The sequence below is a fragment of the Strongylocentrotus purpuratus genome, unplaced genomic scaffold (genome assembly GCF_000002235.5).
Source record: "Strongylocentrotus purpuratus isolate Spur 01 unplaced genomic scaffold, Spur_5.0 spur5_scaffold_20, whole genome shotgun sequence".
Classification (NCBI taxonomy): Eukaryota; Metazoa; Echinodermata; class Echinoidea; order Camarodonta; family Strongylocentrotidae; genus Strongylocentrotus; species Strongylocentrotus purpuratus.
In genome coordinates, this window is record NW_022145606.1 from 27,527,446 (window position 1) to 27,554,890 (window position 27,445).

At 38.6% G+C, this 27,445-nt stretch overlaps 1 protein-coding gene across 1 annotated transcript; it reads right to left on the minus strand.

The window, feature by feature from the left end:
- Positions 1-11,871: 11,871 nt before the first annotated feature.
- LOC100893179 (galactose-specific lectin nattectin) lies at positions 11,872-27,236 on the minus strand. Its single transcript, XM_030993118.1, has 3 exons — positions 27,136-27,236; positions 18,369-18,662; positions 11,872-13,055 (listed from the first exon to the last, which is right to left on the minus strand). Exons 2-3 carry the CDS (start codon positions 18,630-18,632, stop codon positions 12,819-12,821), a joined length of 501 nt encoding a protein of 166 aa, XP_030848978.1. The 5' UTR covers positions 18,633-18,662; positions 27,136-27,236; the 3' UTR covers positions 11,872-12,818.
- Positions 27,237-27,445: the final 209 nt, after the last annotated feature.

The window sequence follows — 27,445 nt, forward strand, 5'->3', positions numbered from 1 at the left end:
TGGTAATACTTTTGAGATCGCCAGAACTCAGGGTTTTGCATTGCCCTCAAGGTCAAGGTTAAAATTGACTAAAAAATAGCAAGTTTTTAATGGTCACAAACAAAATTCCCATTCATTTGTCATTTATTCTCCCCTTTGTTCTCAAATTTCTTAAGGAATGGTTCCCCTGTATAGTCCCCCACCTTAATCCCTTTCAGTTAGTTTATTTCACAATTTGATTTGACCTCTGATGACCCTGAGAGGTCAAATCCAAAATGGCCGCCAGTCCGCATAATCTAATGGTACAAACACGCTTAACTTATGAACCAAATAATCCAGAAAACGTTTAAGGTGTCATTTGCAAGTAACTTGGGGATGCAAATTCATTTGGAAATACGTTTGAGATCGCCAGAACTCAGGGTATTGCATTTAAGTTAAGGTCAAAATTGACTAAAAAATAGCAAATTTTGAATGGTTACAAAGAGTTTTCCCATTTATTTGTGATTTTTTCTCCCCTATGTCCCCACATTTCTTTAGGAAAAGGTTCCCCTGTATAGTCCCCCACCTTAATCCCTTTCAGTTAGTTTATCTCACTTATTGTAACACCAAACCATTATCTGGATCAAGAGTGATATTCTGATTGCAATGGACAGACAGAAAATCACTCTCAATCACTTATTACTTGACCTGAGTAGTGCCCTTGACACTATTGAGCATTCCAGATTACTAGATATTTTGAAGATATGTTGCGGTATCGACGGTGTTGCTCTCGGCTGGATCGAGTCATACTTGTCTGATCGACATCAAAAAGTTAAAAATTGATGGCATTGTCTCTGACTCTTTCCACGGTGCCCTTTGGTGTACCACAGGGCTCTCGGCTCGGCCCTTTGCTTTTTGTGTTATACACGAGTAATCTAATAAAGAGCACTCATGATAATTTTCCTGAAGTCTCCTGTCACTGTTATGCAGACGACACACAATAATTTTTATCCTTTAGACCATCTACTAGTACTTAAGATGCAAGTGTTTCAATGTTGGAAAAATGTGTTAATTTTATTCATAGATGGATGCTTAACAATATTCTTAAGCTAAACGATAGAAAGAGTGAATTTTTGGTTATATGAACTCCACAACAGATCTAAAAAATAAGCATTGACGGTGTAAGAGTTGGATCCTGCAATGTGATACCCTCTGTTACAGCAAGGAATTTAGGCGTATGTTTTGGTACTAATTTGAACATGGAAACACATATTAAAAATATATGCAAATCAACATACTATCTTCTGTACAATCTCAGACGTATCCGCAATATTTTGAACAATAAAGTATGAAATTGGTTGTACATGCTCTTATCACAAGTAAGATTGATTATTGTAACGGGTTGCTGTTTGGAATGCCTGATTCTCTGATAGCTAAGTTACAAAGAGTCCAAAATGCATGTGCAAGACTTGTCTATCGTCGGTCGAAATTCACTTCAACCGCACCTCTTCTGAGAGAACTCCAGTGGTTGCCAGTCCGTCAAAGAATCTCATTCAAAATAGTGTTAATTGTATATAAATCATTGAGTGGTAAAGCCCCTAATTACATCACAGAAGTACTTCAACTCAAAGTCCAGTCTCACAGTCGTAGCCTGTGCAGTTCCACAGATAAATTATTGTTTCAGATTCCCCATGGCAAAACTAAAGTAACTCTCGGGGACCGTGATTTTGCTATTGCTACCCCCAAACTATGGAATAGCTTGCCAATACAAAATACGAAGCACTCAATCTCTCAATATTTTTAAATCCAATTTAAAAACTTATTTGTTCAACTGAGAGATCTTATTTTGTAGAATTTAGTAAAATGGAGCTCTTAACCAGCGCAGCTGAATATATTTTGTTTAAAGCTCCGCTATATAAATTTATTATTATTATTATTATTTTGTCTTGTAACTGACCATATGCATAGCATGGTCAGTGGGCAGCTAAAAAAAACGGCAAAAACCTCAATTCAAGTCAGGAAAACTGCCCCTTTCCATTACTCCTCAATATTACTGGTAATGTTATTCTTTAAGTAACTTTGTGTTTTATTTGGTTCTAAGTAATTTAAAGGATCACTACAGAGTTTGAGGAACAGGCCATAAAGCAAAATAACGGTTCTGCTAACATTAGACAACATTACCATGATCAGCAGCCTGGAGTGCAGACAGGATTCCTGAGGGATGTTAAGGAACTTCTGACAGTACTGAAAGAGATGGGGAATCCATTTCTAGAACAAAGTCAAGACCTTCTAGTCATTGGTACAAGCGACATATCATGGACACCCAAATGGCTGAAATTGGGAGATGGATTGAGACCCTAGTTGAGGAGCAGTACACAAAGTGTGTGACAGAAAGGCTAGAGCAGTGTACGACACCTGTCACACAAACACTTCATACGAACAAGTTGCCAATTTTTAGTCGGCAGCCGGCCAAAGTTATCTTTTCGAGGACGTACATCTCGTATCAGACACAGGATGGAGATATGGACAATTTCTTCTCCCATTAAAACCAGACAGCCCAGCCAGCTTTGTTAACTGGAGGAAAATGCGGTTAAGAGTAAAAGTAGATCTACTTCGCTGCCTGGTATCAAATCTGCTCGAAAACAATAGTGCACCTGTGGCCCAAGCAATAATTATTGATGGTGAAACTGTGGTTCAAATGCTCAATCCTGGAACATCAAGAACACTTCAAGAGTAAGGAGAAAGAGTGGCCTGGCTAGGGTGAATACTTTACCTGCTAGCCTGAAAGCCTCAATAGGGCCGGAAAGGGGAAATGGCACCAGGAAAAGGGTGGCTCCTTTTACTGTGCTGCCAAAAAGTTGGAAGGACTTCCTTCAAGTCAATGAGAATAAAACCTAATTGGTCGCTTTCCTGTCACGCGAAGAAGTTCATCTTTCTCTACCACAGGGCAATGAACTGTATGCAACAGATGGAAGTGGAGTACTCTGCTCTCCTGCTGAGTCACACTTGGCAGGCCTTGCTCCATGCTCGCACGGGGAAAGGCTGACACTCGTCTACTTCTGCATGTGGAAGATGCTGTGCAAGAATGGTGTAAAAGGGTAACCGTGTGTACTGTTGTTACTGACGCGGTTGTACTGGCCGTGGCTTCATTCAGCAAGACAGCTCCTGATGATGTGGATCGCTTTTGGTGTCAGATCAAGCTTTCGGTACATAGCTATGCACAAAATAGTTGCCACCATGAGTCCCACACAATGTAAGACTCTCTCATTCTTTCATACGTTCACCGGGTGTGACACAGTTTCTGCATTCAGAGGAAAGAAGACTGCCTGGGAAACTTAGAAGTCTTTCGGAGAGATGAATGATTCCTTCAGTGAACTCCGTGCCTAGTGAGCCTCAGTGAAGGATCAATGTTACTGTCAGATCAATTTGTGGTACTGATACGACCAAACCAGTGAGAGCATGATAGTGAATGATGCCAGGAAACAGCTCTTCGCACAGAAGTCTAGAAACCTGGAGAACTTTCCTCCAACCCAGACAGCACTCAAGCAGCACATCAAGCGCACTTGCTACCAGGCCAACTGTTGGAACAAGATATTGGCCAAGAATTCAGAGATGCCAGAGCCATCTGATTTGGGCTGGACAAACGAAACAACTGGGTGGCTACCTCTTTGGACCACTCTACCGTACACTGAACTGTGCTCTTGTTCTGGAGACTGTTAGATTTTGATCGTTACCATTAGAATATTCATAAGTGGTGGACAGTGCTTAATTCATGTGGATATCTATAGCTGTGGTAATGAACAGTTTTAAGTCGTATTTGGAATAGCTTTTTTGGTCTTCTGGCCCCAAATTCAGAAAGCTGCTTACCGGTAAGCAAATTATCGTGATATAACTGTAGCAGAACAAATTGCTTGAGCAGGTTAGCAAGACATATTGCTCCGTTTAGTCTCATTTCATAACGCCCCCCATCGTCAGAGTCAGCAGCCTAACATTAAGCCTATGGAATGTTACCAACAAAAAAAAAATCGTTAAACAAAATAAATCATGTTTTGTTTAAACGAAAAGCACATCCACCCCGACGTACGTTATCACTAGCTCTTTCATTTGAACCCTCATGTCCCGTTGACTTTTGAAAGTTCACCCACCGTACTTTGATCAAAATAGGTTGCAAGCTCGTCATTGCCTATAATACACATGTGAAACAAGTCGAACTTTGGACTCAGTTTGCCAAGCGTTTGAAGATTATAGGTCAAGCAAACGAAGGATAAGAAGCATGAATTATCATAGATCACTTCTGCTTGGTTCATTTAATACATTTCATACAACCCCCACCGTCATTTTTCCATTTAGTAAAAGCAAACATTTTGCCGAGGTAAGCGAAAACAGGAATATTCATGAACGGTCAGACAATACATAGTACGTAACGTATAGTAAATGGGAATGGGCGATGATCCGTCCAGGAAGTAGAGGTCAGTGGTTTGTGCTGGCATTGTTCCAGCGAGTGAAAATGAGACAACCGGAGCCATATGAAACAAGGCGTTCACCTTGCGCGTTTAAAATGGATTTGCATTGTTACAAAATTCATTTTCGCCCAGTAAGTAGCGAAAGGTGAATGCTTTTTCGTGTGCTTACGGTTAGCAGTGCTATAAAGTAGAAACTCACACGTAAGCAGAGAACCGGCCGATAAGCAGCGCTATAATTTGGCTCTTGGATATTCAAAGTGGTGGTACATGGGTTTTTTTATTATTTAAAAAAAAATGACAAAAAAGGGACACTTTTTTGGCCTAATATGACCTTGACCGTGACCTCATTGCAAATCCCTGAGTTCTGGCGATCCCAAAAGCGATCTCTGGACTATTTGGTTTAAAAGTTACCACGTTTGAATATTAGACCTTGCAGACTGACGGCCATGTTTTATTTGAACCCTCAGGGTCATCAGAGGTCAAATCAAACTGAAATAATCTAACTGAAAGGGATTAAGGTAGCGGACTATGCCGGTGAACCATTCCTTCAGAAATTTGAGAACATAGGGGAGAACAAATGACAACTAAAAGAGATTTAACCTTTTTTTAACCATTCAAAACTTGCTATTTTTAGTCAATTTCGACCTTGACCTTGACCTATATGCAGCACCCTGAGTTCTGGCGATCTCAAAAGTACTACCAAATGAACTGGAATCCCCAATTTAGTTGGAAATGACACCTTAAACGTTTTTTTTCATATTTGGTTCAAAAGTTACCGCGTTTGTACATTAAACCTTGCAGACTGACGGCCATTTTGGATTCGACCCCTCAGGGTCATCAGAGGTCAAATCAAACTGAAATAAACTAACTGAAAGGGATTAAGGTGGGGGACTATGCGGTTGAACCATTCCTTTAGAAATTTGAGAATATAGGGGAGAACAAATGACTAATAAAAGAGATTTAACCTTTTTTAACCATTAAAAACTTGCTTTTTTTAGTCAATTTCGACCTTGACCTTGACCTAAATGCAGCACCCTGAGTTCTGGCGATCTCAAAAGTATTACCAAATGACACCTTAAACGTTTTTTTTTACTATTTGGTTCAAAAGTTAAGCGTGTTTGTACATTAGACCATGTGGACTGGCGGCCATTTTGGTTTTGACCTCTCATGGTCATAAGAGATCAAATCTGACTTCCCTCCACATCTGAAAATAAATATTATGGTCTAAACTAACTACGCTAGAAGTTTCATGCTTTTCTCAAAATTGCATAATTTTCTTGCTAAGCCGCTGCACTATAAACAGGTAACCTTAGGTTCTTGATTATAACATTGTGAATGACAATCAAACCTTTCTGATTATCATAATAGTTGAAACACCATATGGAATTGAATCGTAAATAGCTAACCTTAGGTTCTTGATTAGTTCACGGCAATCAAACTCTTCTGATTATCATAATAATTAAAACACCATATGGAATAGAATCGTAAACAGGTAACCTTGGTTTCTTGATTAGTTCACGGCAATCAAACTCTTCTGATTATCATAATAATTAAAAAACCATATGGAATAGAATCGTAAACAGGTAACCTTGGTTTCTTGATTATGTGCATAACGATAAAAACTTCATGATTATAATATTACTAAAATCACCTTTGTTTTACAATCATATTAGGTGCTCTTCAAAAAAAAGATTAGAGATAAATGAGTAATTATAGTTGTACAGGTTAATGCACAGAGAAATTCAAGTTCATTGAATTGAAAGAGTGTATAAGCAGGGTTAGGTAATGAGAGTATAATGGAAAACATATTATCTAGGTACTCTAAAATGCAAAGACTCTCCGAAGTCATACATTTTGCACAATAGAAATTTTAGTTATTTTATGAAAAATTGTTGGACACCAGTGGTTGATCCAGGGTAAGGGGGGGGGGGGGGCGAGCGAATTATCGGCCGGCACGATATGTTTGTGTCTTATGTATTATACAACCCAAGGATTCCAACTTTATGGAACTAAATTTACTCATTAGATCGTCATTACTATTACCAGTTCTTCCGGTAACTATTAAATCCTGACTTCTTTCAATCAAATCGGTGATAATTTAAGGAATTGGGAGCAACTTGAAGAAATCCATACACCGAGCCATAACTCCAAAAATATTTGTACGGAAAAGGGAAGCAGAATAAAAGGTCATATACAGGAGGCCATAGGTTACCATATATGGTAAGATGAACTCTAGATATGGTGTGTAACACACCAGGAGACTATATTTTATTTTAGGGGGTTATGCAGCTGAGAGAGCTCTTTGTGAGTGAAGTCATTATATGCCCGGTGTAGTTGGTGATTTCTGCCAAGCGTGAAAACATGGCATTTTGATAAATTGTTTAAAGGGGCATGTTCCCACCAGTGTAGTTATCGCTGCTCTATTCATCGCCATCTTGGTTGCGAAGATCGACTTCTTATTTGAATACAACTGTCAATCAAAGTACGCGCGTCCTGGCCTGCCTTCGCCAAGCCAGCTGATCGCTGCCGATTGTGACGTCACGAAAGTGGGTGGAAACAGCAGCCGAATCTTAGAGCCGAACTGCGATTGGTATTACTTCGGCACATGTATGCGATAATCGGCATTGTGCGGGCATTCGGAACATGCCATCTGCGTAAGAGCCGTATTCTGTTGTTGTCAATAGGCAGCTAGCACCGTCCGCCAGCGGGTACGTATTTTGAACACCCTCTGGAATACGGGGAACATGCCCCTTTAAACATATTTCTGGAGCAGTAATAATAATAATTTTTGGAAGTACTTTCAAGGAAATATTAATCTTAATAATGGTGAAAGATAAATTTGGATAGCTATTTTCATTTTTTCTCAGTAATCTTTCAAGTTTTGAACTGATTCTAGTAAAAAAAAAATCCATGTTTGTGCATGACTGCACGGATGGCAGGTTTTCCTTGAGTGCTGTTTGCCATGCCTACTAGTAGATACCGAAGCCTGCTGTTCGTTACCGATAAGTCACCGCATTATTGCAAAATTGAATAAAGCTGGTGGAGAAAACTGACAATTGTTATGTACAACTAAAAATCGCATCCTTTTCAATATAATTTAATTCGCTTCAAATATTCAGAATCTAAATATGATAAATCCACAAAGTACACCAACGCTGGAATAAGACCTCGGACCATATTGGTTTTTTTGTAATCAAACTTGCAATCATTGTCATCATTTTGGTATCTATTTTTGTTATAACTTTCTTGTCTTTTCATTTACTTATTGCTATACTCCTTATCGTTTGCTAGATTTAGTAAATGTTGAAGCCTGCCGTTCCTAACCAATTAATCAACGTCAACGTTCTACATTTCAACATACCTGCGTTCTTATCCATTACGAAATAACATTTAGTAGGTATTTCCTCCCCATTTCTTTCTCCCTGTTTAATACTGATAACATTTTTTATTTGTCCATATAAAAGCCCAATATTATATATATAAATATTTTCTATATGTAGAAGAGAGAGAGAGAGAAAGAGAGAATGAGAGGGAGAGGGAAAAGGAAAGAATATGTTAACATACAATTATCGTGTACAACTATGAATTGCATCCTTTTCATATAATTTAATTCGCTTCAAATATTCAGAATCTAAATATGATAAATCCACATAGTACACCAACGTTGAAATATGACCTGAGAACACATTAAATATTTTCTTATCAAATTTTGAATCATTGTATTAAATCATTCTGATATATCTCCTTTTTAAATTTTCTTATCTGTGTATTTACTCCAGCTAGATTTCGTATCGTTGATATATTAAATAAATGTCGAAGCCTGCCGTTTATAACCGACAAGGCACCACATTCATGTAGAATTTAACCGATCAATCAACATCAAAGACTTGATTCATCATCGCTCTTTAATAATTATTTTACTTCTTAACATACCTGGGGGGGGGGGTGTTTCATAAAGCTGTTCGTAAGTTACGCACGACTTTACGCACGACTGGTGATAGTACAGCGGATAAGCTCCCAATATAATGAAAATTGTGCACTTTTTGAGGAAAGCATTAAACTTCTAGCATAGTTAGTTTAGACCATAAGATTTATTTTCAGATGTGGAGGGAAGTCAGATTTGACCTCTGATGACCCTGAAAGGTCAAATCCATAATGGCCGCCAGTCCGCATGGTCTAATGTACAAACACACTTAACTTTTGAACCAAATAGTCCAGAAAAACGTTTTAGGTGTCATTTCAAACCGACTTGGGGATGCCAATTCATTTGGTAATACTTTTGAAATCGCCTGAACTCAGGGTTTTGCATTTAGGTCAAGGTCAAGGTCAAAATTGACTAAAAAATGGCAAGTTTTGAATGGTTACAGAAGGTTTTCCCATTTATTTGTTTGCTCTCCCCTGTGTTCTCAAATTTCTTTAAGAATGGTTCCCCTTCATATTCCTCCACCTTAATCCCTTTCAGTTAGTTTATTTCACATTTTTATTTGACCTCTGATGACCCTGAGAGGTCAAATAAAAAATGGCCGCCAGTCCGCTGCATGGTCTAATAATTGTACAAACACGCTTAACTCTTGAACCAAATAGTCCAAAAAAAAAACGTTTAAGGTGTCATTTTAACTAACTTGGGGATGCCAATTCATTTGGTAATACTTGTGAGTACGCCAGAACTCAGGGCTTTGCATTAAGTGAAGGTCAAGGTCAAAATTGACTGATAATTATTAAGTTTTTAATGTTTACATGTTTATGTTTCCCATTTATTTGTCCCCCCATGTTCTCAAATTTCTTTAGGAGTGGTTCCCCTGCATAGTCTCTATCGTAATCCCTAGCAGTTAGTTTATTTCACTAATTCAAGTCAGGAAAACTGCTCCTTCCCATTACTGCTCAGTAATACTGGTAAGATGTTCTTTAAGTTACTTTGTGTTTTATTTGGTTCTAAATAATTTAAAGGATCACTACAGAGTTTGAGAAACAGGCCATAAAGCCAAAAAACGGTTCTGCTTACACTAGACAACATCACCATGACCAGCAACCTGGAGTATAGGCAGCATTCTTGAGGGATGGGAACTTCTGACAGTACTGAAAGAGATGGGGAATCCATTTCTAGAACAAAGGGTTTTGGGGTGCAGACTTGTCCCATATAGGGTGCAGGGGTTTGGGGTCATTATTGTTCCCTGAAGGGTGCATACATACACCCCTTGGGATGCAAGCAAGCACATTTAGGGTGCAGATTTGCAACCTTTATATGGTGTAGAATTGCATATTGCAGGGTGCACATGCACTCTTTACATCACAGTATAACCAATAGAATCATAAGATCAAACAATTTGTTTTCATATCAAAATCACATTCAGTTTCCACTATACATAGGGGGTAAGAGAAAATAACCACATATGACACTGTTGCCATATATATGCGGTTTACCTTCTGCAATATCTAGACAAACGTAACAAGTACTATAAAGAAGTAATACAATGTGCGTGTAATATACCATGTTGGGCTGTTGGCAATCATCAACATTCTAATTTGAGGTACAAAAAAGGTTAAATCTACAATTACACCTTTGAATACAGTATGCTTTTCTTGCATGAAGTAAAGGCAAGAGAACAAACTTTAACAGCTTTAGTCAGGGAATCAACACCAATTTATTCTTATAAATGAAGATGACTACTGAAAATGTTATCTTCATTTATTCCATCAATTCACCCAAATTATTTGGAGACAGCAAATATAGTGTACAAAAACTAAATTAATACTACTCTACAGGACATACAAGAATACTAGAATGCACATCGATTGGAACTTATAGTAGTAAAAGAACAGTAATCACTGCTGGGCCCTGTTGAAGAAAGAGATACAATCGATTGTAAGTCCGATCACGTGTTCTACATGCGGAAATCTGATTTTGGCTTGGAGAAGAAAACCTCTTTCTATCACTATTTACAACATAAATATAAAACTAGACTTTAATTCGTCACTTTGACGAATTAGGTGATACGTATGCTATTTTTTTATCATGTAAGTGTGCCGATGATGATCTAATGATAATGTTCATAACTACGAAAGATTTTTTGTTTTAAATGATAAAGACCATGATTAAGAGTGGTATAGCGCCCCCTTCAGGTATTCGATAGAGATTTGTAGAATCAGGATTTCAGAAAAAGTCGCCTTACACGCAAACTAAGAAAATTCTGACATGTCGCCTTTAATTGAAATTTTCACTATGATGATGTCATCGAAATGATAAATTATGTACGTCAATATTGTAGATAATTTATTAGCTACACCGTATCAAAATTTGGGAGAACATAGAGTACAAAATAAGCTAGATAGTGCTCAAAGATCAATGTCATGTAGATTCATGATGTGAACGAAATTCACCTTCCATAGGCATAACACGCAAATTAAGAAATTCTGACATGTGGCCTTTAATTGAATTTTGTACTATGATGACGTCAATGAAATAAAAATAACGTCAATGAGGCAATTGCCTCAACTAAAAGATACAGAGATTTGGAAGAAAATCAGTCAATATTATGAGAAATACACTAAATTTTCCATAAATATGATGACGTCATAATATGCAATTTGTATTTTGACTTCCAAGGCCATTTTGATGACGTCAAGATGTATTTAATGGCCACATGAGATATGAAATCATATCTCCGACTCATACTCTATCTAAATATGAAAAAAGAATGGCAGTCCTTATTCATCCCGATGTACTTTTTACAGGCATGTTTTTGCCCATATATGCTATGTAATACATGACCTCGCGCGCGCGTATATTTATCTTGGACGGACGCTCATTCCATTATTAATAGTGATAAAGAGATGAACATGGTATCAAATTGTTCAGACAAATATGAGGAATATTCTGTCAATGATTATTGCAGAGGACTTATTTTTCGTTCGGCCATGACGAACGAAAAATGCGTGTTTTGCGCGATTTTTAATAAAATGCTTATAATGGCCTGAAACGTATGCAAAACAAATTTGGGATGATTTTGAGCATTTTAAAAAAATTCGCACGCTAACAGGCAATTTTAGATTCTGCCCGACGAGAACGTGGACTGCCCTTTTAAGTCAATGTGACTTCCTTTTAAGGCACTGGCAGTGACGTCACATTGCCTTAAAAGAGCTTCCGGGGGGCTCTGGACCCCACCAAGGGTCTTAAGGCGTGCCCCTGGATGCCCATCTGACCATACTGAATAGCCGGACATTGCTGCGTGAAAAGTTCCCATTTTTCGGACATTTTGGGAACACGCAAAACTCCTGAGCTCTCACTCACTCCACCCCCCCCCCCTCTCTCCCCCCCCCCCCCCCTCTCTCTCTCTCCTCCCGTCCCTTCTCTCTTCCATTCTTTCTCTTTCTCTCTTTCGCACAGAACATGTATATACTCGGGATCAGGGAGCACTCTATAAACATACAAGAATAGGCCTTTACGAATAAATGAAGATTGTGACAACTTGATAAGTTCCTTTATTGTTGAAGTAATTCATAACGACATAATTATTTCATTCTGTTCTTCTGCTTTATCATTTGAGACTACCGTAATTATAAAATATAGGCGCATTACTAAGACGTCCGAATAAAGAACTGTCCATGTTGTAAACTACTATGTGTATAAAGCGTAAAGAGACTGTCGGCGGGTATACCTCGGCATTGTCAAGCTTTTAAACAAAATGGTTCCAATAATACAATTTATTACTAGAATAACACAAAATATTGTGCACTTTCCTTAAATAGTGCATATGAGCCAGCTGGATCATGAAAATATCACAATTATTCAAAATCAGAATATGAGGGAATATTGGCATAAACTGAGTAAGGAGGGGGAAGGGTTCTAATTCATTTGATATCATGCGTAATTCATTTAATGTTCATATTTTTGTTGTCTTTGTTTTGTTTTCATTATTGAATATTGTTGCAATTGAAAACGTTTGACTGCCTCGAAAACGTGGAACAAGATCCCATTTTTAATCAGAGAATGAGCATTTCTTGCCCCTTTCAAAAGATCCCTTAAAACATATTTATTCCGTCGGCAACATAATGTGAATCACCCATTTTAAGAGTCTGTATTTTGTGTTCCTCTTAATAATTGTCTGTAATTTGTTTGTAATTAAGCGCCATGGTAGGCCTACTTGTATTTAGCACTCCTAAATACTCAACGATTAATATTATTTTGTTGTCCAGATCGGCTGCATGATAATAACCTTCCTTTCATTCAATAATTTGTATTCAAATCAAGTATTAACACGATCACAACTAGTTTTCACAAATATAACGTAAACATTTTCAATGGCCTATAGACTGCTAATTACCTGCTAATGATCGAACATTGTAATGACATAATCCGAACATGAATTGTATGGGTAACAATAGGGCCACCGATTTGACCTATGACCTATAGAGTGATCTGCGGCAAAAGTAGGATTTCCGATTTCCGCATTGGTTGTCATTCCACTTTTGCCTGTCAAAGTCATTGCGCCCTTGGTTACGGGGAGCCACACAATCTTCTCCCCCGTTGCTGTCGTTGGGTTCGCCGGCCTGCCACAGGGTATAGTCTGTATGAGTCCCATCACTCCACTTAAAGGAGCCTTCGATTCGCTCGTCATTAAGTCCAATCCAATAGGCCTGCGTGGGGGGGGGGGGGATAAGAGAATGATTAAATACACAAACAAGGAATTTAAACAAAATTAATATTATTTAAGTTTTTATTATTTTATTATCAGTGAACATGCACAACAATGAACATGACACAAACAAGGTAGTATAAAGGCAGATTGCAATTGAGAAATAAAATTGTAAACAAACACACATGAACACACTATAAGGACATGTTATCCAGTTGTGTTAACATCAGCTGAACATCTTTCAAACTATTATCCTCACTTTCGAAAGTGAAGAGCAAGTCTACTCTTATTATTGTATATTCTTTAAATCTTTGTTGGACTTAAGTGCCTTGAAACCATCTATGTTATTTGGGGCCGGGAGGTACGTCCATCTGAATCTGCAATTATAAACGTAATATTGAAAGAGCATAAAGAGTATAAGCCAAAAATAAATAAAAAATGTTTCATAATTATGGGCAAAGTCGGCATTATTTAATCACCTGTAGCAAAATCTGGCCGGTTCTTATATTTTATCTCTCTAATATTCCCTACACTTGCTGCAAACTCCCGAAGATGGCGTAGTCATATAAATCTAAACAAAGAGATTCGATCATACACAGTCTAAGATTATGTTTAGCTTTATTTTATTCTTTTTTTCCTGCCGTCGTCCTAATTCTAGCATTACGCCATCTTCGGTAGAGATTATTTAAATAAAATCGGCCAGATATTCTGGACTAGGCCCTTTTCTGCGCATACGCGTGACCGTTCGATCGAGTCTGATAAAACATTATAAACATCTTTGTCTATTTCATTATCGGAATTATGAACCTTAAACAAAAAAAAAAAAAAAAAAAAAACGTTTTACATTTTAATTTGAACTTATGAACCCTTTCTCGTTTTCGTAATTACGAACCCTTTTCCGTTTTCAGAATTATTAACCCTTTTCTGACCTTTTCGGAAATACACATTTTTATTTCACACTGTTTTACAAAATAAAGAAGAACAATTTGTGCATTTTAAAAGGATAGGCCTACTGTTATAAGCGCCTGAACGCTCGCAAAACGAACCACTTGGTACGGTATGCATTGGAGCGCACAGGTCGATACTAGACTAAACGGTTTGCTCCCAAAAGCGCTTTAAAGAGAAGGTTCATTGATTTTAAAAAGTAACGTTATTGTCATTATTGCAAAGGTGGAACTTTGATTGGACAAGGTTATCAAAATTCAATGCTTGTAAGCATTCGAAGTAATAACTATTATTAATTACATAACGCTTAAATACAGCCCCGGCATAGCACCTGAAAAGCTCTCCGAACGCTGATGAGATGTGTGAGATCACAGTATGGACATGATTTGCACAAGCAGACGATGTCCCATGACATCTTACACATTTTCAGTGCGTTGTTTATCACCTTCTCTTCAGTTATTTCTCTAACTTGACTACCTCCGGCTAAATATTTAATATATTTCCTTACTCTAAACCCCGCGCATGGTATTATTAGGGATATGTGAGTTTATACATATCCCTGGTATTATTTTGATGAAAAATGCAAGGATAAAAAAAAAAAATCGCTTGTAAACAAAATAAGACGCCATTGGCCCGTATTCTGAAGTCTTGTCTAACTTAGCCACGACTAAAGTTAAACAACTGTTTAGTTAGACAAGACTTAAACAGGACTTAGACGCGAGGTCGTGTCTAAGTCCTGTTTAACTAAATTTCGTATTCTGAAGTCGTGTCTAAGTCTCGTCTAACTAAACAACTGTTTAAGTCCTGTCTAAGTGGTGTTTAACTAAACAACTGTTTAAGTTCTGCGCAAGTCTTGTTTAACTTTCAGTCACGACTTCTGCGCATGCCCAGTAGGCGTTAATTCTGACGATAGACCCAATGCGCATGCGTGCGCGCACCGGATAAATAAATTAACGCGCACAGCTAGCTGTGCGCGTGCCTAGCTGTGCGCGTGCTGGTACCATGGTGATGTGATCGTGACGTAATGACTAGACTGCATGCATGTATTGCACTGTGACGTACGTGTACTACACGTACACTGTACACAAACGCACTAATAATATCACTTATCAGTGCCTCTGTGCTCGGAAGAACCAGCAAAGAAACTTCTCCAACAGAATGGTTAGTTTTTTATAGATTATGGAATTTCCAAGATGTCACCATTAGATAAGAATAGTTAATATTATCGAGAAAAAAAATCAGGCTACACGAGAAAAAATCCTGCAAAATGTATTTGAAATTTTATAGGATGCACGTACCATCGTTCTCCCGCAAGTTCGGGGTCAGCAAGTAGAGTGTACCGTAGACGTTGAAAAGCAGCAGAATCGCGCCCTTAAACAGGACTTAAACAACCCCTCGCAGTTGTCTAAAGTTAAACAGGACTTAGACAGGACTTCGTGTTTAACTTTATTTAAACACGACTTCAGAATACGAAAAAAGTTAGACACGACTTCGAGTCTAAAGTTAGACGGGACTTAGACAGGACTTAGACAACTGTTTAGTTAAACAGGAGTTAGACACGACTTCAGAATACGGGCCATTGTATTTTAAGCTGCATACACCGCGGTATGTTTTGCGTTGCAAGGGGGAACAAATGCCGTCCATGCTATCATTCCAGGTTTCTACAAACAGAATAATTTAGTTATCAGAATCGGGGTCATATCCCTTTTTGAATTGTGAAAAATTCCATTACATTTATATACACTAAAATCATTATAATTTGAGAAATGATAGCATTGCAATTATGTTCATTCTTTATGGGATGTCGTTTGCTTGGGCAGGATTGGTTCACATTGTGATGGTATTGAAACATCGTTATTTTTCTGGCGAATCTCTCGCATAACCCAGATGCTATGGAGGTAGTTTTATTCGTATTATAAATAACCCGATATGTAGTTGACCTAAAACTTGTACGATGGCCATCTGTTAGCTTACCAGTTTCTAGTGATTTGCCATATTTTTTTTTTTTTTTTCAACAGGCACTTCAATACATTTTCTTACCATCGGCGTAACTCTTCTACAAGCTGTACATCTTTCCCGTTCCCCCTTTTTTATCACATTTTCCCAATCACATCACCGCTCCCCCAAAAAGCTACGGATACAAAATATAATGATACTAATCTCTTCATGTATAAGCACTTAACACATTATAAAACGTCCCTAAGGCCCTTTTACACTTCCATGGATCGCATCACGGATCATCCCGGATCTTAATCAGAGGTGTTCCGGCGTGCGACTCCACGATTTCTTCTCGATGCCGGTGTGGATACGTTCCGATCGAACTGGGTGTATACACGGGCAAGTACGGTGTCTCCACGGACAGACAAGGTAGCAACGCGGACCACGCCGGAAACGCATACGGAGCTAACACGGATTTCAAGGAAGAGCACGGAGGCTACTGGGTACTTTTACGGTCCTTACACGGAGGTGTACGTTGTCTATTGGGATATCTCCGGAATGTTGACGGGTGACTTGAGCTTGTAGGCGCTCATTTGATATACGGAATTTCAAACCCGGATGAAACCGGTGTTAATACGGACCTCCCGGTGCCTACACGGACTGTCCCGGATGTATTCGGCGGCTACACGGAGGTACACGTACGGTGCCTACAGGGAAGAGGACGGATTGTTTCATCCGTGAACTCCGGGATGAAAAATTAAGCAAGCTTAATTTTTTTCCCCGGATATGCCGGTACGCCAAGGATCACGCCGGATGCCTCCCCGGTGTATACACGGTAATGCCGGAGATAACACGGATGACCCCGGAGCGACGATCCGAGATGATCCGTGATGCGATCCGTGAAAGTGTAAAAGGGCCTTAAGAGCTTTGGAAATGTTTACCCTAGCTTTAGCTTTGGTGACTGTCATCAGTGCACAGTGCAATGCATAGTCGTACCAGGTGCCCATTTCAGTCACCTCAAAGGAGGGTGTGGCAAATGTAGATAAACGTATTGCTGAAGGATGTTAGTGTATAGGGGTAGGGATTCGAACCCCGTACCCTGTGGTTCACAGTCCAGAGAGTTATCCACTGGACCACAACATTTCTACATTACTCGTCTCTTACTCACCATAATGTGCGTAATTCTCAACAGCAAAACTATTTCAAAGAACATACACTGTCGCTCATAAAGTTGGAATATTTTAGTTTTACCCCAATTTCTGGAATTATTTAAAAAATAATTTAAAAATAATAGATCTAGATAATATAGTATACATTCTCAGATTGTATTGAATAATAATCTGCAAATGTGTGTTTTCCGGGACTGCTAAAGCATGTGTATGCTACTATTCTTATCAACTAGGGGTCCTACGCCCTTAAGTCATAAATGACAGTAATGAGGATCAATGCCCCACAAAAGGGCATTAATATAGCACATCGACACGGTTTTGATCCTGGGGGCTCACAGTTACAAGGTCATTGCTTTGTCACTGAATAATGACTGTACGCAGCGGGGGTTAGGGTAGGGGGCAGTTTCCATTCCGGACGGCCATGCATTATGGCTCAATGCATGGGCACACAAGAGATTTGTTTATGTTGGGAACCGGGGTAAATTGCAATTAATTATTGAAAATGTATTGCGTTGTCTGTGTTTTTTTTCATGGAAACTGCCCCCTACCCTATCCCCCGCTGCGTACAGTCATGGTTCAGTGACAAAGCATTATGGCTCAAGGCATGGGCTCACAAGAGATTTGTTTATGTTGGGAACCGGGGTAAAATGCAATAAATTATTGAAAATGTATTGCATTGTCTGTGTTTTTTTTATTTATGGAAACTGCCCCCTACCCTAACCCCCGCTTCGTACAGTCATGGTTCAGTGACAAAGCAATGGCCTCATAACTGTGAGGCCCCAGGATCAAAACCGTGTCGATGTACTATATTAGTGCCCTTTTGTGGGCATTAATCCTCATTACTGTCATTTATGACTTAACGGCGTAGGTCCCCTAGTTGATAAGCATAGAAGCATACACATGCTTTAGCAGTCCCGCAAAACACACATTGGCAAATTATCATTCAATAAAATCTAAGATTGTATATTATTATCTAGATCTATTCATTTTTAATACTTTTTTTAATTATTCCATAAATTGGGGTAAAAAAATAATATTCCACCTTTATGAGCGACAGTGTAGAACGCTCTACTCTCTACTCTCTTCCGAGCTGTACATATTTCCCACCCAACCCCTCCTTTAACCTGTTGACTACTGAATTATCTAATTCCCATGGACTTAACACAGGGACCACCAGGTTCCAGTAAGCAATGGGTTAAAATAATATTTTGCCTATCACATCATCCCTGCCCCATAGAGCTACAAAAAATACTGCTATTCACCGCGTCTGAATTATCACGCAGACTCTCATCGACGAGACTCTTCCATAAGGCATAGACCTCTCTACTATCCTCCAAGTTGTGGATGCTGACTAGATGCGCCCCAAGTCTTAGGCATGCAGCACGTGCATCGTGCCAATCCACCTTGCCGGAGTTGTAATAGTAGCACCGGTTACCGACTTGCATGAACCTCTCGGGACAGCATCCTTCGGACAGGCATGCGATGGCGACAAGGAGAAACAGGCTGATGGTGAAGTTTGAACTCATATTGCAAACCTATAGTGGAGACAGACAGAGCTAGAGAGAGAACGATCGAGAGAACTGTTTTAAAGACACGCCTATTCAAATAAATGAATGTGTATTTCTATCTTTTCCTTATCATGCTTTATATGTTGTTGTCTGTAATTAGCATTGCTTTTTTCATGTAGAGCGCATTGAGCAATATTTTGTATTGGATTTCGTGCTTAAAAAAGTAATTATGTTAAAATAGATTTTTAGACAGAGGGGGAAGAGCAAGCAAAAGAGAGAAATAGAGAGAGAGAGAGAGAGAGAGAGAGAGAGAAGGAGATAGAGAGTGCTTGCGATATATCTGCCACTCTGTACAATTATCACCATTAAGTCCAATTGCCATGTGTCTAATACCATGAACCTAATATTAGGTTCATGCTAATACCAAATGGTCCAATCACAATTAGGTCCAAAAATTAGAAGAGTATTATTAAAGATGTCACACATGATGAATTGACCTTATTTGCCATCGTATTGTCAAGACGAGTTAACTTTCGAAGTCATCCAGGTTGTGCTATGTGTATTTACACGACTTTAGATTATTATATCAATTTAAAGTCGATAGCCTTTGTAGAGATATAATGTAATAGACAAAATTGCATTGTACTTTAATTAAAGCCAAAGTCCACTCGAAAAATAACTTATATTCAATAGAAGCAGAAAAAATCAGACTAACCAATCAAAAAAAGTTTGAGCAAAATCGGATAACTAATAAGAAAGTTATGAATTTGTAATGACATGAAAAACTTTGAAAATCACAAGACAAATTGGCAACTCACTTATGAGTCTGTGACGTCATGTCCTCACTATTCCCTATTTATTTTCTTTATATTGATGATATAATTTCCTATTTTCTCCTTAAGAATCTCATTTATTCACACCAGCATCCAAGATTGATAGTAATATGTTTTGTGTGGATGCACTAATATAGAGTAATTTTTTCCAGTTAAATCATGAAAAATGTGAACTTTGATAAACTATTCATATAAGAATCAATAATTATGAATATACAATATTCAGACAATAGTATCGAATCTTCAAAGTTCATAAAAGATTTTGTGAAATGTCATGCACGCAATATAATACAAATCATATAACCTGGGCAAAGGCATGGGGAAATCAAGTTTGGGGAATAAAAAGGGAAATTATTGGGATTAAACTATATAAAGCAATTGATAAATAGTGAGGACATGACGTCACAAACTGATAACCATCTTGGCAATTTGTGTTGTGATTCTCATTGTTCCATAGTTTTACATACTTTTTCAAGAATTCATAACTTTCTTATTAATATCCGATTTCACTCAAACCTTTTTGATTGGTTTGTCCGATTTTTCTGCTTTTATCGAAAGTAAGTTATTTTTCGAGTGAACTTGTCCTTTAACTGTTAGGAACACAAATCCTGGAAATGTTTTAACAATAGGGCTATTATCTTTCTTTGAGCCTATCGATTTTCAAGTTTCCTACTTTACATAAAGATATGTAAATATAGATATGTGTGACCGATTTTCGACTTACAGAGTTGGAGAAAAACAGCAACACACTGCAACATAATAAATTAAGAATTCAACACATATTATTGTCATTGACACCACCCGTCCCCCCCCCCCCAATAACAACAACAACAAAAATAGAAACCTCCCATAACTCTTGATATTGATAAAATAGAGTTCTGATAAGTTGAATACTTGATCGAATTCCGCTTGTTACAATACTTTTTCTGACTTGTTTTTTTAATTACAAGATCGAGCACATCGATCTTTATTTACTTTTAAACAAACAGAACTTTGTTAGCTCATTTTCCTGATTGAGGTGTCATATGAAAGGGCAGAAATTGAACTTTCTAGAAATGTTATTTTCTATTTGAAATTCAGATACCGCCCGCCAAATGACTTTGTAGTGTCCTCTCTCCAAATTGTTTTTAATCACTCATGCGCGATATATGCATCATATAAATTGCATCAAAAGAAAGAACAGGATCTACGCTTTACAAATTTGTGTCATTTATCAATTATAATTGCAATTAAGTTATGATGAAACATCGATAACTCTCGGTTTCGTTTTTTCTGGAACGCACTGTATACCGTTAAGTCAGTCAGGAATCACATGGCGTTAATTACAAGCCGATCTCGTCTGATTATCAAGATATTTGTGATTGGAATTCAAAATGTTTTCCCAACGGTTTTTATAACACTACAGTCTATATAGGGGAAAATGAGGATGGTAATACCGGTCATTCGAAGAATGAAAATTTCAATTTTCAAACTCAATTTACGCGATTTGGTGAAGACTTTTTGCCCACAATGTCATCATAGGCCTATTGGCTTCATTATTTCTCTACAGTTGAAAAGAAGACTTATGACAACTTTACCGACTGTCCTAAATCCCAGACCATATGAGAAAACTAGGACTGAATCGTGGCTGGATTTGGAGTTTTCAAAATTGTATGTCATTTTGACCTGTCCATTAGACTTAAAGGGATAGTTGAGTTCTGTTTTCAAACCGCAAATGCGTGGTTATTGCTCTTATTCTTATCTATAGTGCCCTTTTAGGATCTAAAATTGCTATGAAGGTAATTTTAGACCCCAAAATATGTGAAATTTAGCCAATACGAGCATTCCAATAGGCCAGTTTCGTAATGTATTCAGAGACCTTTAAATCGCATTACGTAATCGGAGGGTCGGACAAGCAAAGAACTCGCGGTGCGTAGCAGACTACACTTTGCGTGCATACCATACGTGACTGTGTTCGTTAGGTGTGATTGTATCGTTTGTTTTCGCTATTTTGAGAGAGAGAGAGAGAGAAGAAAAAGGAGGCAGTTTCAAACTTGAATAATAAATATCTTTGAGATGTGACTTTGTTCTTCATACATTTGATCTTTAAAATCGCTGAGTCTTAGGCAAGAATAATAGAAAAGCATTGCTGGTACAGAACTAGCGATTTACATCTTGCAGCTAAGCCTGTTCGGCCAAGTCCCCGGTACAGGCAGCGCACGATACCCCCTCAAAAAGAAGAAAAACGAGGTCGATGATACAAGCGACATTGGCTTGAAAGCCAGGGCTGAAACAGGAAGCGAAGCACCAAAATATAAGTTAGCCAGCCGATATCGGTAATTTCCATTCAATTTTGCATTTACCTTAGCTTGAATCTGAGTACAAATTTGGACGTAGAAATGAAAGAAGTGATGAACTATTTTCCACTCGTTCGCACACACAGTCACCTCTGCTTGCAGAAGCGTGCGCGCGTACCACGTGTTCGTGTTCGTGTAGGCGCAATTCACATTTTCAAAATGAAAACAATTTTACGGATTAAAAAATGTTTGTGAAACGCCTCGATACGGACTATTTTAAGGCGGACGAGAAACGGCTAACGAGAAGCAAGCACTGACCGCAGAATCAATATTATTAACAAAAGCAACGAGAAATAATGACAATAAAGGTAATAATATAATATATAAGGTCTTTGTTAATAAAATAATATTAAAATAATATCGTCCGATGACAGAGAGCTAGAAAAAGAATGATGAATAATGAAAAACAAATAATTTTGAACGGAAAAAATGAAGAAAAACAATGAACAAGGAAAAAGAATGATAGAGCAATGGAAAAAGGGAATAATAAAAGTAATAATAAAAAAACCTTATGATGGCAAGGAAGAAGAATCAGGATGATGAATAATTTTATTGTTTAGAATAAGATTAGGAATTAAGTTTGATTTTCATAAAATAAAAGTTAATAGTATTAGACTACAATTATGCCGGACCTTCGTTATTCAACTTCAAGAAGCAATTATTATTATTTAAAAAAAAAACATTTAAAAATAAAATTGTTATTACATTTTCTATTAGATCTAGTCTAGACTTCTACTTTTTATTTGTTTATTATTTATATATTTTTTCTTTTTGTTCAAGTTGGTATGTTCTGTCTTTTTGCGTCGGTTTGATCTGTATAATCTAGTCACAAGTCGCTATCATGAGCTGCCGAGAGCTAACTAGAGGGGGGATTGTACTCGAGCTTTTCCAGGCCACATAGCTATGGCCATCGGGAAATATCAATCGAAAGTCTTCAAAACTCATAAAAGCCTTTAGTTTTCGACGATCATAAATGCATGGTCCGCCATATTCTCTACTAGATAATTGAATACGTCATAGGTCCCAAAGTCAGGAATATCGTCAAAGGGAGGTATGTAACTAGTTCACTTAACGAAAATCCTAATTCCCGTTGTAATTTCCCCATACAGTCACGTCTACCGAGTGACACGGACCCCGTAGGTCATGGGCTACGGGCAGGCTAGTCCGCTACTGCGGACGCTTTTTTAACGAGTCTTTTCTCGGGTGTATACCGTAGTCGAAACTCCTCTTTTTCTTAGAAAATATTGCAGCTGCCTGAAACTCAACTTGATGAATGGCAAGTTGGAAGACATTTCCGGCCAAAACAGAAATTCATATATATACACGCAGTTTTGATAGAAAGATATGAATAAAATTTAACGGCAAGAACCGACAGTCTAATACACAATGCACAAATTCAATATGGTGATTTGACAAAGCTTGTCGGGCTTGGTTAAGCTACAGTCCCATATACGTCCCGGACCGTCCCGGACCATCCCGGACCCCATCCGGGGTGATCCGGGATTCGGTCCGTGTTGACACCGTGTTGGCACCGGGGTGGTCCTGGATGGTCCTGGATGGTCCTGGATGGTCCTGGATGGTCCTGGGCGGTCCGGGAGTCGACCCCGGATGTTTTTGACGGTCAAAAACTGCCGGGGTGGTCCGGGACGGTCCGGGACAATAGTTTGATCCGGGGTGATCCGTGTAGCCACCGTGCTGGGTCCGGGGTCATCCGTAGTGGCGCCGGGGCGGTCCGTGTTGATCCGTGGCAGTCCGGGAGTGAGTTATTGACCGCCCAGGACCATCCAGGACCATCCAGGACCACCCCGGTGCCAACACGGTGTCAACACGGACCGAATCCCGGATCACCCCGGATGGAGTCCGGGATGGTCCGGGACGGTCCGGGACGTATATGGGACTTAAGCTTAAAGCCCCAGTCCCATATAAAGCCGGACCAGCACGGACGAGCACGGACCACTCCGGACCATCCCGGACCATGGTCTGAGGTGATCCGGGATGGTCCGGGATGTTTTGTTAAAAAAAGTGTGATGCTTTAAAAGCTACAGTCCCATATACGTCCCGGACCGTCCCGGACCATCCCGGACCCCATCCGGGGTGATCCGGGATTCGGTCCGTGTTGACACCGTGTTGGCACCGGGGTGGTCCTGGATGGTCCTGGATGGTCCTGGGCGGTCAATAACTCACTCCCGGACTGCCACGGATCAACACGGACCGCCCCGGCGCCACTACGGATGACCCCGGACCCAGCACGGTGGCTACACGGATCACCCCGGATCAAACTATTGTCCCGGACCGTCCCGGACCACCCCGGCAGTTTTTGACCGTCAAAAACATCCGGGGTCGACTCCCGGACCGCCCAGGACCATCCAGGACCATCCAGGACCATCCAGGACCACCCCGGTGTCAACACGGTGTCAACACGGACCGAATCCCGGATCACCCCGGATGGGGTCCGGGATTGTCCGGGACGGTCCGGGACGTATATGGGACTGTAGCTTTAAAGCATCACACTTTTTTGAACAAAACATCCCGGACCATCCCGGATCACCCCAGACCATGGTCCGGGATGGTCCGGAGTGGTCCGTGCTCGTCCGTGCTGGTCCGGCTTTATATGGGACTGGGGCTTTACAGTAACCGCGCATTACGTAACCGCCGAAACTGGCCTATTCAGCTCCACTTTAACAAAAATACGGTGACCGTTAATTAATGATTGAATTAAAATAACAATACATGGGCCAGCTGGTTGTGCATAATATAAGCAACACGATAATGCCAGCAAAATAGCCAACATCGGCATTGGCTAAAATAATACGTAAAGGGCGTTATTTCGTTTTTTCAACGTTTTTTTCAATTTTTTCAAAATATTTAATATTTGTGGTTGTACACAAGTATTATAAATCGTTATATTTCAGCCGTCTGTTAACCGATTTTGATCACACAAAGATGATTTTGTCATTTAAATAATATGTTCCTTCAAATTTGACACTCAGTTTTTCATTATCTCACTAAAAAAATATTTTGTGTAGCGCCCTCTGCAACAGAACTCAACAATCCCTTTAAGCTGAATTTATACTCGAAACGCAACGGTACATGCGCGGTACACTGTTTCTTGCATGCGGATATATCGATTAATTTCTGCGGCAACTCATCAAAAATTCATAGTTTTCAAAGTTAAAATGTATTTAAACTTTATTGCAATGTATGAACCACAAAATGTTCACAAGTTTTCTTTTCAACTGTAGAGAAATAAAAAAGTCAACTGTAGAGAAAAAAAATAAGCCAATATATAATAATACACCGAATCCCGTATTAAATGAGTTTGAAAATTAAAATTTTCTTCAGAGAAATCTGGCAAAATGCGAACAAAAATATTTGCAAAATTTAGAAGGACACAGGAAGAATCGTGAAGAAATTTGAACACCGGGAGGTTCGTGGCTTGCCCCAGCTTAACATTAGGATGCTTACGCGTACACCACTATGTTATGGGCAGCCCAGTACGAACACTCTAACCCACACCTAGGATTTTGTTTAAAGTTGATTTTTTTTTTTCCCTTTTCTCTTTTCCTTTCTTATTCTTTTTTTTTGTTTTTTTTGTAGCCGCCAAAAAGAGAAAGAAAAGAAAAAGAAAAGGGAAACAATAATCATGCATATGGCACATGTCATGAAAATGTACGTGACATTTTCATTAACCATGGCATTCATGTGATATGAAGCGAACAAAATCCATACAGAAAGAAAGGAGGAAAAGTATAAAGATTCTGACGAAATCAATAAGTGCTCTGCTACGCTAGGCGGCAGATTGCCTAATCCGATGTAAAGAGCTATTATTTAATTTTAAGAATAGTATGTATTATTCCATTCTAAAAGGAGAAAAAAAAATCTACCAAACACTGAGTCGAAGAAATGAAAATACTTTTATTGCAAGAACCGAGTCTTATATTTTCTTTATAGGCATTTTTATTCATGAGTCACTTCAACTGGAAGTATCACATTCTAATATATCTTCTAAGCTTTCGAGAAGTATAAGTGTGTTATCGAAACTCAGATATTTTATACCCGCCAATCTATATTGATAAACTATATATTTTACAAAAACGTGCAATACGATTGATTAAACAGAGTTACTTTCGTAATCCCACTTTACCACTATTTGTTAAATTAAGAATTCTCCCAGCGTTTGAACTATTACAACTTAATATATCACTTTTTCCTGTTAAATTATCACATAGGGATTCTCCCAGTTTTTGTCGATACATACATACATATTGATATTTATATAGCGCCTTTACACGAACATGCTCAAGGCGCTTTACATTTTAAAATAAAAACAGAATAGTTCAGAAATAATTCTTCATTCCATACGTATCACACTCGTACACGGGATAAATATTTTTGTCCCCATTATCCGTTGAACTATAAGAACCCATTCTTTCCGTTTTACAGGAGTACATGAACGGAATTAAATGTGTAATAACCTAAAATCCAGCTTCACACTATATTTGCTTCAAAATACAGGGGAAAAAGTACCCATGCGCCACACATTACCGAATATCACTTTATTTCAATTATTGCTCGCTCATGTTTTGAATTGCTTTACAAGATTATTTTCATGATTTATGTATAATTTTAGGATCGCATTGCAAAGCATATTATAAATACAGTAAGTAGACAATAACATGATGCAATTGCAAAAGAGGGGCTTTGGGTCTCAGCCTCCCTCGGACAGAAAATCAACCCCCATCATTTTGTTTTTTGTGTTTTGTTTTTGTTGAAAGAAATTTGCATGTGGAAGATGAGCGCAATAACCTCAAGCCCACCCCTTCCCCACCCGTGCCGCACGCTTCCCTAACAACACATAAAATAAAGAATAACAAATGTTAACAACCCAACGGAAACAAAATGAAATAAAAACCGCTTCTGTCAAAACTACTGTTCGATATGTATCTACATAATTTTGTGCTGATTGCCAATCTTGGCAAACCAGGGGGGTTCTAAGTTCAAAGATTCTAAGTTGAACTTATCTCTAAGTTGGACTTAAAAATTATGGAAAGCCGTTAGAATCTTTGAAAATATGTTGTAAAAGTTATTTTGAAAGGCATAAAATGTTGATTCAAATCATTCATATTTTCTATCATCAAGGAGATTTCATGTTCTTGATGTGGAAATTATAAAAAAGTCTAAAATACTTGAATTTCTGCTTTTGAATACATTTCATTTTAAGGCTCTAATGGCTGTCCATAATTTTTAAGTCCAACTTAGTGTTAAGTTCTACTTAGGATCTTTGTGAAACACCCCCTGGATATAATTGGGCTAATATGAAGATGAAAGCTTAAACAGAGTAAGCATACTCACATGCAGAGATGGCTTGAACGTTCTGGACTGCACTTCAGCTTCAGCAAGGTGGAGCGTGGATTGATTCTACACCAGATTTACCCCAGTATTTATTGAAAATAAATCGGGTATTCGTGATAAAATCAGGCCACTTTTCGATACCAGGAGAAAAATGTTCAAGTATGCATCAATGTTAAGTTGAAGTGTGCGTCAATGTTAAGTTGAAGTATCAAGTCAATGTTAAGTTGAAGTATCAAGTCAAGCCACGCCATGATGAGGTGGAGCGCGGACAAAAGAAATGATAATGATAAAGAAATAATAATAATGTTGA

Excerpts from the sequence above, each read along its gene's own strand:
- LOC100893179 (XM_030993118.1), bottom strand. The coding sequence starts at position 18,632 with ATGAGTTCAAACTTCACCATCAGCCTGTTTCTCCTTGTCGCCATCGCA. Across the intron at positions 13,056-18,368 it reads TGCGTGATAATTCAGACGCG|GCCTATTGGATTGGACTTAA; the intron begins GTGAATAGCAGT and ends CCCCCCACGCAG.